This window comes from Dreissena polymorpha, chromosome 10 (genome assembly GCF_020536995.1).
Source record: "Dreissena polymorpha isolate Duluth1 chromosome 10, UMN_Dpol_1.0, whole genome shotgun sequence".
Taxonomy (NCBI): Eukaryota; Metazoa; Mollusca; class Bivalvia; order Myida; family Dreissenidae; genus Dreissena; species Dreissena polymorpha.
The window spans coordinates 54435255-54451557 of record NC_068364.1 but is presented as its reverse complement, the minus strand read 5'-3'; the positions used below and the strand labels follow the sequence as shown (position 1 = coordinate 54451557).

General features: G+C 32.3%; 1 protein-coding gene across 1 annotated transcript; it reads left to right on the top strand.

The window, feature by feature from the left end:
* The first annotated feature begins 3315 nt into the window (after nt 1–3315).
* On the top strand, nt 3316–15759 carry LOC127849132 (A disintegrin and metalloproteinase with thrombospondin motifs 10-like). The gene is made up of 7 exons (XM_052381853.1): nt 3316–3347; nt 5302–5431; nt 5934–6138; nt 6344–6520; nt 9799–9975; nt 10138–10299; nt 14421–15759. Exons 1-7 carry the CDS (start codon nt 3316–3318, stop codon nt 14822–14824), a joined length of 1287 nt encoding a protein of 428 aa, XP_052237813.1. The 3' UTR covers nt 14825–15759.
* Nucleotides 15760–16303: the final 544 nt, after the last annotated feature.

The window sequence follows — 16303 nt, the reverse complement described above, 5'->3', positions numbered from 1 at the left end:
ATACCATTTTGTGGAGGATTGTGGTTGATGTCTTAGGTGGTCTGACAGCCATTTATCATTATGGGACACGCCTGATTGCAAGGGCATTACTCCTTATTATGAGTGAACGACTTCTGGTGTACAAAGTGGATATATTTATTAGTTCGTATGTTCCATATAGCAGAGTGGCCAGTTCTTGTTTAGACTGGAGCTTATCTGGCATGGATTACAGCCGCTCACTCCCTCCTTACCGACAGCAGATGATTGTATAGTCTTACTCTATCATACACATGTTATGTCTGCCTCCTCTGAGACACGGTCATTATAGTTACTGATGGGCAACCTCATATAAGTGTCTATGAACAAATTTTCTTGTATCTCTTATTGACCCCTGCCATAAAAAGAATCAATAAGTAAATAGATGATAATTAAGTGAAAACATGAAATCAGACTGACACAAAAATAAATAAATAAATGAAACAAGATTAAGAACCAGGGTATACTATGTCATTTGCAACGTTTTGCGAATGGCTTCAAATAAGCTCATTAACCTTAAGATCATTTTGGTTGGCTATTGACTATATGTTTTTCTATAAACATAACGGCATATATCAACCAGGGCACGTGTCATTTCAACATCGTTATATTTGTTGTGTACCCGAAACCAACGCTATTGTCAAGGATTCAATATACGCGGTCTGCGTGTTAATGTATAACGATCACATCTATTGCGAGATCAAATACAAGCTTATTTGTTCAGCAAAAGCTTTATATTACTTGTTGTCAGGTTTAGTTATAAATATTTGTAATGTATTAACAATATTTATTAACAAGTAGTCAAACGGACACTTAAGTAAGTCTCCAATATCATCCAACCATCGCACTAATAGTGTATGTTTAAGTCTATAACACAGTTTTAAATAAAAAAGGATCGTGTGGATATTTGTTATTTACCAAAGCAAACCCGGTATAATATGTGATTCCAGATGAATTAAACTCATTCCATTGAACACTAACTGGTTTGAGGGGCGTGGCTGTTTTACTTTAAACATAATTCGGATCCATTTGTTATCATATGACACTCGCTCAGGGAAAACGGGGCTTAATGCAACTGGAATTTGGATAAGTGAATGTACCTTTAAAGGGGCCTTTTCACGTTTTGGTAAATTGACAAAATTTTAAAAATTTGTTTCAGATTCGCAAATTTTCGTTTTAGTTATGATATTTGTGAGGAAACAGTAATACTTAACATTTACCATGCTCTAAAATAGCCATTATATGCATCTTTTGACGATTTAAAAACCTGAAAATTATAAAGCGTTGCAACGCGAAACGATTGAATAATTTGGAAAGTTCTGTTGCTGTCGTTATATTTTGTGAAACTACGTTGATTGCTTATATAAAGTAAACATATACATCAATCGTTGTATCAGCACGGATGGCCGATTGGTCTAAGTGGTAGACTTTTACTCCAGGACTCCAGGCGTAAGTGGTTCGAAACCTGATGAGGTTTACCCTGCTTTCCTTTTTTTATTCTAATCTTGATTTTTTGCTGGATCATTTTAGATCCAATGGTTACATTTATCAATATAAAGCATTTAATGACAACTTTCAATACATGCTAAAATCTGTGAAAAGGCCCCTTTAAACGAAAAATACCAACATCGTCCTTGACAACACTTTTAGAACATTCATTAAGTACAGTTTTCCCAGAGCGAGGCTCTTATACATGTGCATCTTTGAGATAAGGTCTGGTGAACAAGTCAGGGGCGTAGGTAGCTTCATATGCCTTGTAGCCCGCGACGTAATTTGTCTCAGGAAAATGAAAATATATAAATAATTAATGCTAAAAATTTATTAAAATCTGAGATGTATGAGTTAAAAACACCAAAACTAGTTAGCAAATAATATAACATTCATTAGTTTTATTGGCCTATACAGTGTATATGGTTGGTTACTTTTGATATCATTTGATAGCAGACGAGTTCTATATGGCCTTTTTAGAAGGCAAGTCAGATATACTCTATTAATGTTGCTCTATTAATTAATTATTATCTATGGTTTGTGTTGATCATACTGAGAAGGTTGGATTTTCTATGTGTTCTCTGGTCTCTATCCACAGTACACGAACACATTACAATCGGAAATATTTTAGTAAACCCAAACAATATATAATATCGAAATTGCAGCCATAATTCAACCTTTTTGTACATTTTCAAATTCAGTAAGTAAATTAAGTAGGAGTGCTGGTTGAATGTCTGATAAACATTTGCAAATTACCAAGGCTCTGTTAATAGTGCGCAAACCATCAGAACTAAAATGTAGCATATTTCTGAAATATCGTTCGTGCATGTTTGTGATTGGTTTAAAGAGAACTAACCCACCAGTATGATACATATGCCCGCCGATACGGCAATTAAATGGACGTCTGACGTTCAAACCCTTCCTAATTCCAGAATAACACATAAGGGTCACATACACATCAAGTTTATTCTCTCTAGAACAGCACGACACATAGATCGGTCGTGCTTGTGCAAACGTTTTTGTGTATCGGTAATATGTGATACGTGTTGATTCAAAGAACCACAATACAGAAGCACAGAAGTTGCAGTACGTTCTAACAAAACTTATAATGTAACACAGTGCGATATACGAAACGGTAATAATCAGAATTAGTTTATGGTAAATAAGAGATAAGTAATTGTCATCAAACAACATTTAATTGTCAGCTGGAAACATCGGTGGTAAGAAATATTTGCTACGAGGTACCATTTGCTGCAATGATTGCTTAAGAGTCCACAATCATTATGAGTAAATACAAAACAAAAATTTCATCTCATACAAAATTTGGTTTATATCAACTGACCTAACTGAAATTTTGTTTTTCGAATGTTGTAATTGAATGTCACGTTCGATAAGGTCAGTCGTGACTTTACGAAGCTTATTTAGTCATCGGCAATCCAGATGACACTCTATCTTAGCTCCAGTAGCTAACTTGTCCTAGCCACCCTTGCAGTGGAATGCAAAGTCGTTGATATTCTTGGCATCGACTGATCGGATTCGGCTTGGTATTTTGTTGCGTTGTCCTCTAAATATTTTGTTCAGTGTGCTTTTGTCAATGTTTGCGGCATCCGTCTCTTCTCCAAGAACGTGCAGCTTATCGTTCAAAACCTGCAAGCCACCCTCAATATTTTTTGATTCCCGCAGAAGCGATTACCAGGAACAAAGTCCCTCATCAAGACGTGAGAGTTTACTGTCATGTAGGAATCAGTGTGTACTCCCGAGGCAGCTATTTCAAGAAATAAATCTCCCCATCTCAGACAACAACGCCGAATAATGTTTCTTGAAAGTTTTAACTCCTCCTTCGGGTGAGTGATTTCCAAACGAAAGTCTATAAATGAACACATTCACGTGATTATTAACGATTCTTACATTTATTTCAGAGTGCCTTGAATGCTTCAATTGTCTGAATATCGCTGACCAGCATTCTTGCACAAACATTGTTCGATGTTCAAATACTGAGGTTAGTTTTATTCGAATTAGAAACCAGAACGGTAAGTGACTGATAAATGATTTTCATTAGACGGTAGTTCAGTGTTAAAGGTTAATATCACTATTTTTAAACTCTGATATTTTCCCAAAACTAATAGCATTTAAACTAAAACACGGTGTTTATTCTTGTTGATAGCTTTGTAGCAATCAATTATAAACAAGTATATTATGAAATAAATGTCATTTAATATTCTTTATGTTAATAGTCCTGCTATTTGCAAACGCTCCATTCTGGCAGCGTAGTACGTTTCAACATGGGCTGTCAGAACAATCAGGTAAAAACTTTAATAACAATTTACTCGTTCGTTTCAATCGCGTTGTCCGTTCCCCAATGTTATTTTAAATATTTTGCAACATTTATTGATTTTAATAGTTATGTTATATTTTCGTTTACATTTAGACCGCAATTTACAATAAATAAACAATAACGATTTCTGTAGAAAATTGCATAGATTTTTTATTAATTGAGACAAATCTTCAAGTGTAGCTATTTTATTTATACCCCCACGTGCAGCTTTGACCGAGACATGTTTCCGCTGCAGTTTAACAGTTGATCGTGTAATATGATTAAAATGGTAACTATTTTATTATTGTGTATTTAGTAATTACTCATTTGTGAAATGTTAATTTGCAATCATTAAATGTATGGTTAAGTTATATAATGAACTAGCATAATTGTAAACAAAAATCTGCCGTAATATGGCTTTTACCGCCTAGTATGAAATAGATCGTACAAGTCAGCTAACGGCGTTCTTTTGCGAATCGATAATTGTCTTGTTAAAGTTTTATTTGCTGATAATTTCATAGTCAAAGTTCATGTCGAGATTAAAGTCTTCATCTTAAAATCAAAGTTTTACAGTGAATTTTAAGGTAGTAATATAGTTCTTGCCGAAGACAATTGATCACATGTACGTTAACCTATGTGTACGTTAACCTATGTAATTTAAAAACCGCTGTATATGTGTTCAAGTGAAAGAGCCGAAATGTCCATTTACGACAGTTAAGTCCTTGTTTTCCTTAACGTTCAGCAAATATATGTTTGAGCTCGACACACCCGCACTTATGCTTGTCTATCATTTGATTTTAAGGTCATATATTGACACACCGTCTCATAGAGGTGAACACACTATAATGCTGATATTCTTTATTGGACGCTTAAGTACCGCATTTTTACCATTGACTTCAAGGTCTGAGATTGAACTTGAATTAAGCAACGTTGTGTTTATGCGCGACACTACGTCTATTAGTGGTTTAACATTTTCAGCAAGATATTCTGATATTTGGTAAATTTATCTGAAGATAAGTTTCGGGACAAACGGACGGATCAACAGTCAGAATGACCTACGCCGAAATTTCAATATAGTTCCCACCTAATAGTAAATATAAAGACGATCGGCGTCGCACCTAATATTCCAATTCCATAGTCTTAAGAAGCTTGACAAGAAAATTAACATGATAGCTAACAAGCGGGTCGATCCGATTATCAATAATACAATATGCATATCATAGTGTAACCATCGACCGCACATTAAAAAAATGTAGGTGATTAACATTTGGATATCTGACACGTCTACTACTTCGACTTTATCGTGCCTAAAGATGTTCAAGAAGATGAAAACAATCTACTTTAGACGTTGATGGAAAGGTGCAATTAAAATACTTTCTTAATGAAAAGAAACGACACTTAATAAATTAACGATAAATTCTTATAATGTTGTTTCCTCCAACCTATCCACGTTTTTAAACTTGTATGAACTTTTACATTTGCAGTTGTGCAGCTCAATGGCTGTTGGCCCCAACGGTATCATCGGTCGCTCCATCCAGAAGAGACAGCAGTACTCTTGTCATGAATGTTGCAGCAATAACCACTGCAATGAACAGCTATGTGCCCACAGAAAACGTATGGAATATATAGACGCTTAAATAGTTACATGTAAAAGCAACGTGTTGTCAAACTTTTTATAATTATTATCGCAGCGAATTCATTATTATTTTGGGTTTAGTAATTAATTCACTTACAAATATGAGACCGTTTTTACACATTAATTCTTTATAAATATTACCTCAAAGAGTTTAATGAAAATAGTATACAAGTCATAATATATAGTTTGGTCATGTTATTTTAGCAACATCGTGCATTGACGACGCAACAGTTGACTGTGCCCATATGAACTCTATCCTCAACGTCTGTGCAGATATTCATCACGCAAAACTCATTTGTCCAATGTTTTGCGGACTCTGTCAGCTCGGTAAAAATATTTTATGACAAAAACATTTAAAAGAAACATTTGTTTGATAATAAAGATCTACACAGCGTTATGTATATATGTTATCAGTTATAACTTTGTATAAATATATATATATATATATTCCACATTATTTTGAACTGTTGAAATATATTTTTATATTTTAATAAAGTAATTAAAAATGATCTTATACTTAAATATCTGGGAGACTGGGGGGAGTGGTCTTCGTGTAGCGTATCATGTAGTAACGGAACGAAAACACGCACACGTACCTGCTCCAACCCGCCCCCTTCCAACAGTGGACTCAACTGCACCGGGCCAAAAGTTGAGTCAAAAATATGTTCGAACCAACTTTGTCCGGGTATGAATGTACTGAAGTATTGTTTAAATTAAGATTTTCATAATAAATTCCATCATGTTCACAATTCAGCGTTGGTTAAACATTTGACGATCAATTGCGATGGGTATCTTATATAAAACGATTGAAACCATTTTTTTAGTTGACACATTGACTGAAAACACTTGACAACTAAGGCATCTAGTAGAAAAATTTGTTATTTTCCAAGTACATGGCAACTGGTCAGATTGGTCCACCTGGTCGGGTTGCTCAGCTACTTGTGATGTGGGAATTAGAAAGAAGACAAGAACGTGCACCAATCCTAAACCAGAGCGGTCTGGGGACTATTGCGTTGGTGAACCTAGTGAATATACAGGATGCTTTAATGAACCCTGCGGCGCCAGGAGTAAGTATCGGATTTCAGTTGTATTATAATGTAAACTAAGAGGAAAATATGAACCAATCAGCTAGTTTCAACATGCATAAAACACAAGCTTCACTCTCCGAGGTATTGGCATTTTGTAACAATACAGCATGTGAATAAAAAGTGTATTTTTAAATTTATAAGAATTGATACATGACTTGTGAGGGCGTCTATCAACACACCATATAAATAAATTTGTACGAGCCAGTGTATACGAAGGGAAAACATATTATTTTCATTTAAAATTGCTGATAAATTTGACGTAAGTTAACTTGATAACCATAGATCGGCATTAAGAAAATGATGGCATTATTATGAAAAGCCAAACTGCCACGCTCCGCATCTAGTGAATCGATGAAAAGCTTGATCAGAAGATAGATCGCACGATATTAAGTATAGTGGCCACGATAATAATTATGGTAGCGTACAGGTGTTAAGTAACAAAAAAGTGTGTCAGCTATGCTAGATATTGGTTAGCTTCTCGATGTTTTGACAACGATTTCTAAAAGGTTACAGTTATTACCTTACATACTTAATTTGAACAGTAAACGAAGGATGGTCTACAGCTTGGCATTTACATTTCGTGTAAATAATTTAATGGTACTGAAAGCAAAGCAATACAACAGTAACTGATGGATATTTACTTAATTGTGTGCATGTATATGATACGACAGACTAATTTTTGCAATGTATCGCTGTAACTTCAGATGTGCAAGACCGTGAATAAATTTTTTTAGCACAAACGCCATATCACGCTAACGTTACACTTAAAAAAAAACAGCCGTTTCCTATGTTCATTTGAATCTGATTATTTCCCTTAGGATATAGCAATTATTTATATATAAACTCTAGTTCTGTTTCTTATATTTGTAAATAATCTAATGGCTGTATTGATCTATCTATCTATCTATCTATCTATCTATCTATCTATCTATCTATCTATCTATCTATCTATCTATCTATCTATCTATCTATCTATCTATCTATCTATCTATCTATCTTCTATCTATCTATCTATCTATCTATCTATCTATCTATCTATCTATCTATCTATCTATCTACATCTATCTATCTATCTATCTATCTATCTATCTATCTATCTATCTATCTATCTAGCTATCTATCTATCTATCTATCTATCTATCTATCTATCTATCTATCTATCTATCTATCTATCTATCTATCTATCTATCTATCGATCTATCTATCTATATCTATCTATCTATCTATCTATCTATCTATCTATCTATCTATCTATCTATCTATCTATCTATCTATCTAATCTATCTATCTATCTATCTATCTATCTATCTATATCTATCTATCGATCTACATCTATCTATCTATCTATCTATCTATCTATCTATCTATCTAGCTATCTATCTATCTATCTATCTATCTATCTATCTATCTATCTATCTATCTATCTATCTATCTATCTATCTATCTATCTATCTATCTATCTATCTATCTATCTATCTATCTATCTATCTATCTATCTATCTATCTATCTATCTATCTATCTATCTATCTATCTATCTATCTATCTATCTATCTATCTATCTATCTATCTATCTATCTATCTATCTATCTATCTATCTATCTATCTATCTATCTATCTATCTATCTATCTATCTATCTATCTATCTATCTATCTATCTATCTATATATCGATCTATCTATCTATCTATCTATCTATCTATCTATCTATCTATCTATCTATCTATCTATCTATCTATATATCGATCTATATATCGATCTTTATATCTATCTGTCTATCTATCTATCTATCTATCTATCTATCTATCTATCTATCTATCTATCTATCTATCTATCTATCTATCTATCTATCTATCTATCTATCTATCTATCTATCTATCTATCTATCTATCTATCTATCTATCTATCTATCTATCTATCTATCTATCTATCTATCTATCTATCTATCTATATATCTATCTATCTATCTATCTATCTATCTATCTATCTATCTATCTATCTATCTATATATCGATCTATATATCGATCTATATATCTATCGATCTATCTATCTATCTATCTATCTATCTATCTATCTATCTATCTATCTAGCTATCTATCTATCTATCTATCTATCTATCTATCTATCTATCTATCTATCTATCTATCTATCTATCTATCTATCTATCTATCTATCGATCTAGCTATCTATCTATCTATCTATCTATCTATCTATCTATCTATCTATCTATCTATCTATCTATCTATCTATCTATCTATCTATCTATCTATCTATCTATCTATCTATCTATCTATCTATCTATCTATCTATCTATCTATCTATCTATCTATCTATCTATCTATATATCGATCTATATATCGATCTTTATATCTATCTGTCTATCTATCTATCTATCTATCTATCTATCTATCTATCTATCTATCTATCTATCTATCTATCTATCTATCTATCTATCTATCTATCTATCTATCTATCTATCTATCTATCTATCTATCTATCTATCTATCTATATATCTATCTATCTATCTATCTATCTATCTATCTATCGATCTATCTATCTATCTATCTATCTATCTATCTATCTATCTATCTATCTATCTATCTATCTATCTATCTATCTATCTATCTATCTATCTATCTATCTATCGATCTATATATCGATCTATATATCGATCTATCTATCTATCTATCTATCTATCTATCTATCTATCTATCTATCTATCTATCTATCTATCTATCTATCTATCTATCTATCTATCTATCTATCTATCTATCTATCTATCTATCTATCTATCTATCTATCTATCTATCTATCTATCTATCTATCTATCTATCTATCTATCTATCTATCTATCTATCTATCTATCTATCTATCTATCTATCTATCTATCTATCTATCTATCTATCTATCTATCTATCTATCTATCTATCTATCTATCTATCTATCTATCTATCTATCTATCTATCTATCTATCTATCTATCTATCTATCTATCTATCTTTTACTACAAATAATAATTCAGGCGAAAATTAATTTGCACGCAGTGTTTAATTCATTATTATACGGGCTGTTATTATTTCGGACATCATGTTTACAATTCAATGAAGGTTAAACGTTCGGCATTGCTTTCATGCAATCAATTGCGATAAATATCTGATGTACAAAGAATTAAACCACAATTTACGTAAATACTTTATCTTATTACTTTTTGAAACTAAGGCATCTATGCATCTATGCGCAACATATATTCTTTTCCAAGCACATGGCAACTGGTCAGATTGGTCCCAGTGGTCAGGTTGTTCAGTGTCCTGTGATGTGGGACTCAGAAAGAGGGCAAGAACCTGTACTAATCCTAAACCAGACCGAAATGGAGACTATTGTGTCGGTGAATCAACCGAATATACAGTGTGCCCAAATGAACCCTGCAACGTGATTGGTGAGTTTCCGATTTCAGTTCTTTTATAATGAAAATTAACCCTGCAGCGTTATAAGTAAGTAATAAAGTTTAAATGTGTTATTATGCAAATTAAGCGGGAAATCTAAAGCAATCCGCTAGTATTATTCTTTGTAAATCACAAACTTCATATGTTTAACTTAGACGGTGGCTGTTCAAGTTGGGGTGATTGGAAGAGCTGTTCAGTCACGTGTGGAGTGGGTCAGAAGCTGAGGAGCAGGACATGCACAAACCCGAGCCCCACATTGTACGGCAAAACTTGTGATGGCGACTATGCAGATTATGCTGTGTGTGTCAACACGCCATGTAAGTAAATATTAGCGATCAAATTTATACAAAATATTTTTTTTTGATTTTGACTCTTAGTTCAAGAAGCATTAATCAGCACACATGTGTTATGGCATAATCGTAATTCGTCAAGATGACTTGCTTAACATACATTAAATTGCTGAAGAAATAAATAAGTTATTGATAGATCGCCGGTAATTATTATATTAGTATACAGTAAGAAAGGTATACAAATAGTAACGTGTGTCAAGAATGCTGGAAATTGGTTAGTTTCTCAAAGATTTTGTCACGACTGTTAGAAATGTAGAGAAATTATTCTTCCGAATTTATTTAATTGTTAATACGAAGTATAAACAACATTTATTTATTTAAATGCCGCGTTAATTATATACCTGTACTTAGAGGTATATGTACAAGTTATTGCTGAATTCTTACACCATTGCTTGTTTATGAACCATTAAGGGAGCTGGTCGCTATGTAATATACTGTAAGGCCATTATGCAGATTTGTGACAAAAGTACAAACGGAACATATTGATGTACATCTTATTTGAACTCCTCGATATCACGTTAATGTACAATAAACGTTAAAAAAGTGCACAAATAAAATCCACCATTTTACCAACTAAATCAACCGTGAATGGTATTGTTCCAATTTACACACGGGTAATTATTTAATTAAACAATTGCACCTCCTAAATTGTCTTTTAATGTTTAAAACATATCATGACATTTTATTCAGGTTTCAGTTGCAAGCATCATGTTCGTGATAATTTCAACAGTAATAGTTACGTTCAAAGCGGGTACTATGTCATCTAGCTGTGAAATGAGGGCTCACGCGCCAAAGTTTGACGTTAACACTACACTTGTCTGAACGAAAAAAATGAGCTCCAAAAATGTGTATGTAAATGCGTTAAGATGAATGAAAATGGGGGGGGGGCGCAGTTGTACTTTTTTGTAGACAAGTTTTATATGTAAATAATTGGAATTCTTCATATCAAAATATTAATATCAATATCTATATAAATATGTCTGTATTATTTACAGGCAATTGATGATATCATTAATGCATTTGATAGTTATAAATAACCAAGAAATATAATTACATTATATTACATGGAATCAGTGGTCATCGATCTAAATAAGATCGTCCTGAAATACCTACACATGCCCGATAATGTTAAATGCAGCTTAAGCCTAAACATGCCGTTTTAATGTATATCAATAAAATAAAAACGTTTTTTATGTTATAAATGTATATATAGTACTTCAGAGGTGTATATTTTTATCATTTTTAAATTCCAACCGTTTCCATCTCTCACGCCAAATCTCACGATGTGATAACTGTTCTTTAAATTTCGCAAGTCGACAACAACAGACGGATTTATCGAACACAATTCAACAGGATATTTTCAGGAAAACATTGCTATTAAATAAAATCAGTGCAAAACTATGAAATGAATAGAATTATCATAGGTTTATACAACGTTCCAAGACGTTAACTGTCCACGTCATTTTTAAGAGAATCTAACTGTTATCCAGACATGATTGTCTTATATCAAGAAATCGTTTGTTTAATTTCAAGTAATGATTTTCTGATATCAATAAATTAATTGTTGAAATCTAAACATATGGATAGTATTTATTGACATCAATAATTCGAATTATTCATATCAGAAAATCGAACTATTGATAGAACAAATACATTTTTGATATCAAAAAATCATTTCCTGTCACAGATAAATGTCTCCAAATAAGAAAAATGACACATAATTCGAAAAGAGCTCTCGTTAATTTGAAAAAGACTTTCATAATTAATCATTCAAACCGTTAACCAATAAAACAATACAGTCTTCAATGATTGTATTGTCACCTAGGAAAAATGAAAACAAATATTGCACATCTTGTGCAAAATGATTCAGTTATAAATAGAAGATACAAACACAACCCGCTAACAAATCTTGAAATCGGAAATACATTCGAAATCTTAAATCTTGGATATCAGTTTTCGTGGTTATTGTTTTTGTCTTCATAAAACCACTGAGTCTCGCAAAATATTAATTGTACCTCTTATAGTTAGTGAAATTTATATCTTAGACTGAAAATTTCATCTTGTCTTCAATCAACAATTTAAAACAGAAAGCGATAGGCGAAAATTGAAGGTGTAAATGTACTTGTTTTGCACACACACGAGTGTTTTCATTACATATTTTGGCACACTGTAGCAACGTTTAATACATGTCTTACTTGACATTGTATGTCGTACGATTCTAAATCGAACTATTCGCAATGTTTTTCTCCCATGACTGGACGGTAGCTATTGTAAACAATTGAAGATCTGGAAAGGTTGTTATGTGAAAATTGTTCTTTTTCCGTATCTTATAATGCATTATTACACTTTTTAAAGATGACATGGAGTAAAAATTGTGAAATATAATATAAATATTCATACTTTGAAACATTAAAGAAACAAATGATATGATAATCACACGTGGTGTGTAATAGCGGAAAGGAAATGAAAGAGCTATGCTCGGAATCAGCCTCATCTCTGCGTCAATTTTGATTCTAATGTTTGCAAACCGTTACACCTCCTGACTTAAAACAAATAGTGCCGCTATATGTCTATTGATTGTTGGTTAATCTCCCTCTTCTTCAAGCGACTCTTTCATGATAATAGATGCAGGAATTTATTTAAATAAGATTGTTACTTAGAAAATAACGAAAACTTCCGTTGAACTATTGACAAGCAAGAACAAAATCATAATTAACGTTGTTATCAACGAAATACATTTAAAAAAAATGTCACGCTGTACTCAAACTCTAAAATTTGCTTAAAATTACTGACATACATTTAGTTTTAACCCTTAAAACTGACGTTATGGCACGAGATTGGATAGGCGCTTCACTTCTGAGCAACGTTGAAGTTTTCTGTGTGTACCATTTAAAACTTCTCAATGGCATCTATTTCTTCTTTCGTTCTGGCCGATAACGGTTAAAAAATCTGCTTCAGGCACAAATGAAATCATATTCGATACACTTGCATATCGTTACAACACATCTTGAAATAAGCTATTCATAAATAGCGTCATATCATGTTGGTATCATATGGTGGGGGAGTATAATGGACTTTGGCCTTAATGGTTTAACATTCAATAGTATTTATTACGCCTTTCGCACAATACATAGATTTTAAATTAAAATCATAGTATTACTTAAAAGTAATTATTATAAAAGAGTATTATTAAGAGTTGCTGTTGCGACAGTACATTTGGTCCGACAGTTTGAATTACAGCTGCTACAATAAGCACCAGGAGGTTTTTCGATATTCAAACATCCTTACACACAGTCTAAGAAAGTGCTGATCATCCATAATTTTCCGATGTAATTACGTCGGAATCAACCGCTCAATAATTGTTGCAATCATCAAATATGTGCATGTCATATTAGACCTTAATTTCTTTAGGTACAACATATTAGGATATACAAAGTGAGACAACGTTCATCTTCGCAACACACCCATATGTAGCGCCATTTATCGTAATTGTCACAATATAAAACAAACTCATTTTTATTTTGTCAATTATTAACAAAATAAATTAATCGTCAATGTTAATGAAGAAAAAAGCTCCTCGAAAAAAGGTTTGATCTACATCCGTTAATTAATATCTAGCAACACGTTTTCAGCGTTAAATTAATTTTCATACATTGCTGGTGTAAATGTTTTATGCAAAAAAATCAAAGACACTTATCATTTTTATAATAACCCAATGCAAATACCAATCAAGGCACTTGTATTCCATCTTTCATAATGACCCATGTGAAAGGTGTTGTCCCTCGGTCATTTGTTAATTAAGCTATCATAGCCAGTTATCTCGACGGCGCAGTGAATCAACTAATAATTAGTTGATTAAGTAGCATTTCATATATGAAGAATCTTATGTTCTTTTTTAACTCATTTATATTTCATTGAGAAATCAAAAACGCACACTCACATTTATCTCAAAGTCCAAATATAGTCATAATTAACTATATTTTATATGTCAATTGTCAAACGAGAAGAGTGTGGTGTCACATGTTATTTATTTATTTTTATAATATATACGATAAAAATAGAAATACTATATTGATATAATATTGCAGGTCATGCAGTAGCCTTCAACGCCTACGGGAAAAACGTTTTGTTAAATCGTGTCAATGCGTTTTCATCTGTGATCTTCAACGAAGGGAATGCCTATGACGTCAGCACTGGACACTTCACAGCTCCCGTGGACGGGATATACCACTTTACGGCCCAAATGTGCGTTAGTGCCAACAATAGCATTTATTTTTACATACACAAAGGCAGTGCAACCATGAGCGGAGTGGTAGCTCTGAAATATTCATATAATTACAATTATAACGGTCCGTCATGTACTTCTGCATCCTGCTATGTGAAGCTTACCAGGAATGAGCACGTGTGGGTCCTCATGTATGGTCAAGACACATCAGAAATATGGGATGTTAGTTCTAATTCATTTACTGGAATGTTGATCCAAGAGCTTTAATAAATACTTGAACTCTTTTCTCAGTATGCGATTAGTAATTTAACTTTATCTATATTGCATCGTTTAAAAGTATTTAACGCAAAAATGGAATGAGATACAAGCAAAAACCTCACTCAAATTATACAAAGTCGTGCGTAAAACACTTTTTGAAATCACTTTCGGGTACATTCAAGTCAACTTAGATTACACATAGCTTAAAACATGACTAAATTCATTTATTTTTGTGAATGTATTTGCAAACTATTGAACATTATTAAGAGGGTGTTTTCTACTAGCAATGTTCGCTACGCATGATGAAATACATAATTTGAATACTATTGGTAGAATTGATTGTATTCATTTCCAGGAAAACTTTTCATTCCCCTGCTAACAAACTTTCACTTTAATAATTTTAATACGCTTGTTTTTTCTCTCAACAAACTTTGTCTTAATTCGCCGAGATAACTTAGTTATATTATAGTCATGGTCTGTATTTGTATTTTTCGCAAATAACTCACCTTACTTAAATGTTTTGATTGTTCCAAAACATTGTACACAGTATAGGCCTTTTTTCTGTATAGACATTTAAATGTTGCTTTAATCCTATGGCTACATTATGCGTTCATCCTTTTGAAAGTGCTGGTTTGCAAAAGATATATTAAGCTGGTAATCGTCTGTTATTATGAATGTATTGGTATCAAATTATTAGCGCTATTATACAATAATTGATAAAAACTCCCGGTAAAGTTGCGTATACTTTTTCATTTAAATAATGAATTTAAAGCATTGCTTATTTGCGATTATGAATGCATTTCCCTGAACGAATTTAGGACATATTATGTTTGCAAAGACTTAATACATCAACACATGTCAGAAGCGATAGTCAAGTGAAAAAGGTGTCACTGTCTACAATGATAAATGCTATTTTGTTCCAGAAATAAACAAAAGTAAACGGATTGTAGTTTTTTTACTATCATTGCCATTAACTTTAATACCTTCATATGTATTAAATATTATTCCGATGTTCTTATCAATAATACGTACATCACTCTTCTTAACCTCTGATAGCCATACATATATATAAATTGATACACATAACCTCACCAGGGAATAGAACAAATAAATACTTTTATTTACCTAATAGCTATTCATAAGTGTCATCCTTGCGTATTTCTTATCACCTCTAAAACAGCACTAAAAGAGGTTGTGAACAATAAGTTGCGTTATTTAATCACAACAAAATCGACAGTGATATGGTAACAAATCAGATTATATTAATTGTGATCTTTCATTTATAAACACTTTATAATTCGGCGTTCTTCATTTTGAAGTTATTAATAAATACATATATTTTGTTCAATCTAATATTAATTAATCCTGTTACAGAACCAATGCTCTGCTTTACAATAGTTCAATATTAAACGCGTTACATTGTATGTATTGTAGCTTGACTTAAAAAAGCCCCATCCTTGTTATTATAGTTCACATTTGGCTAAAATA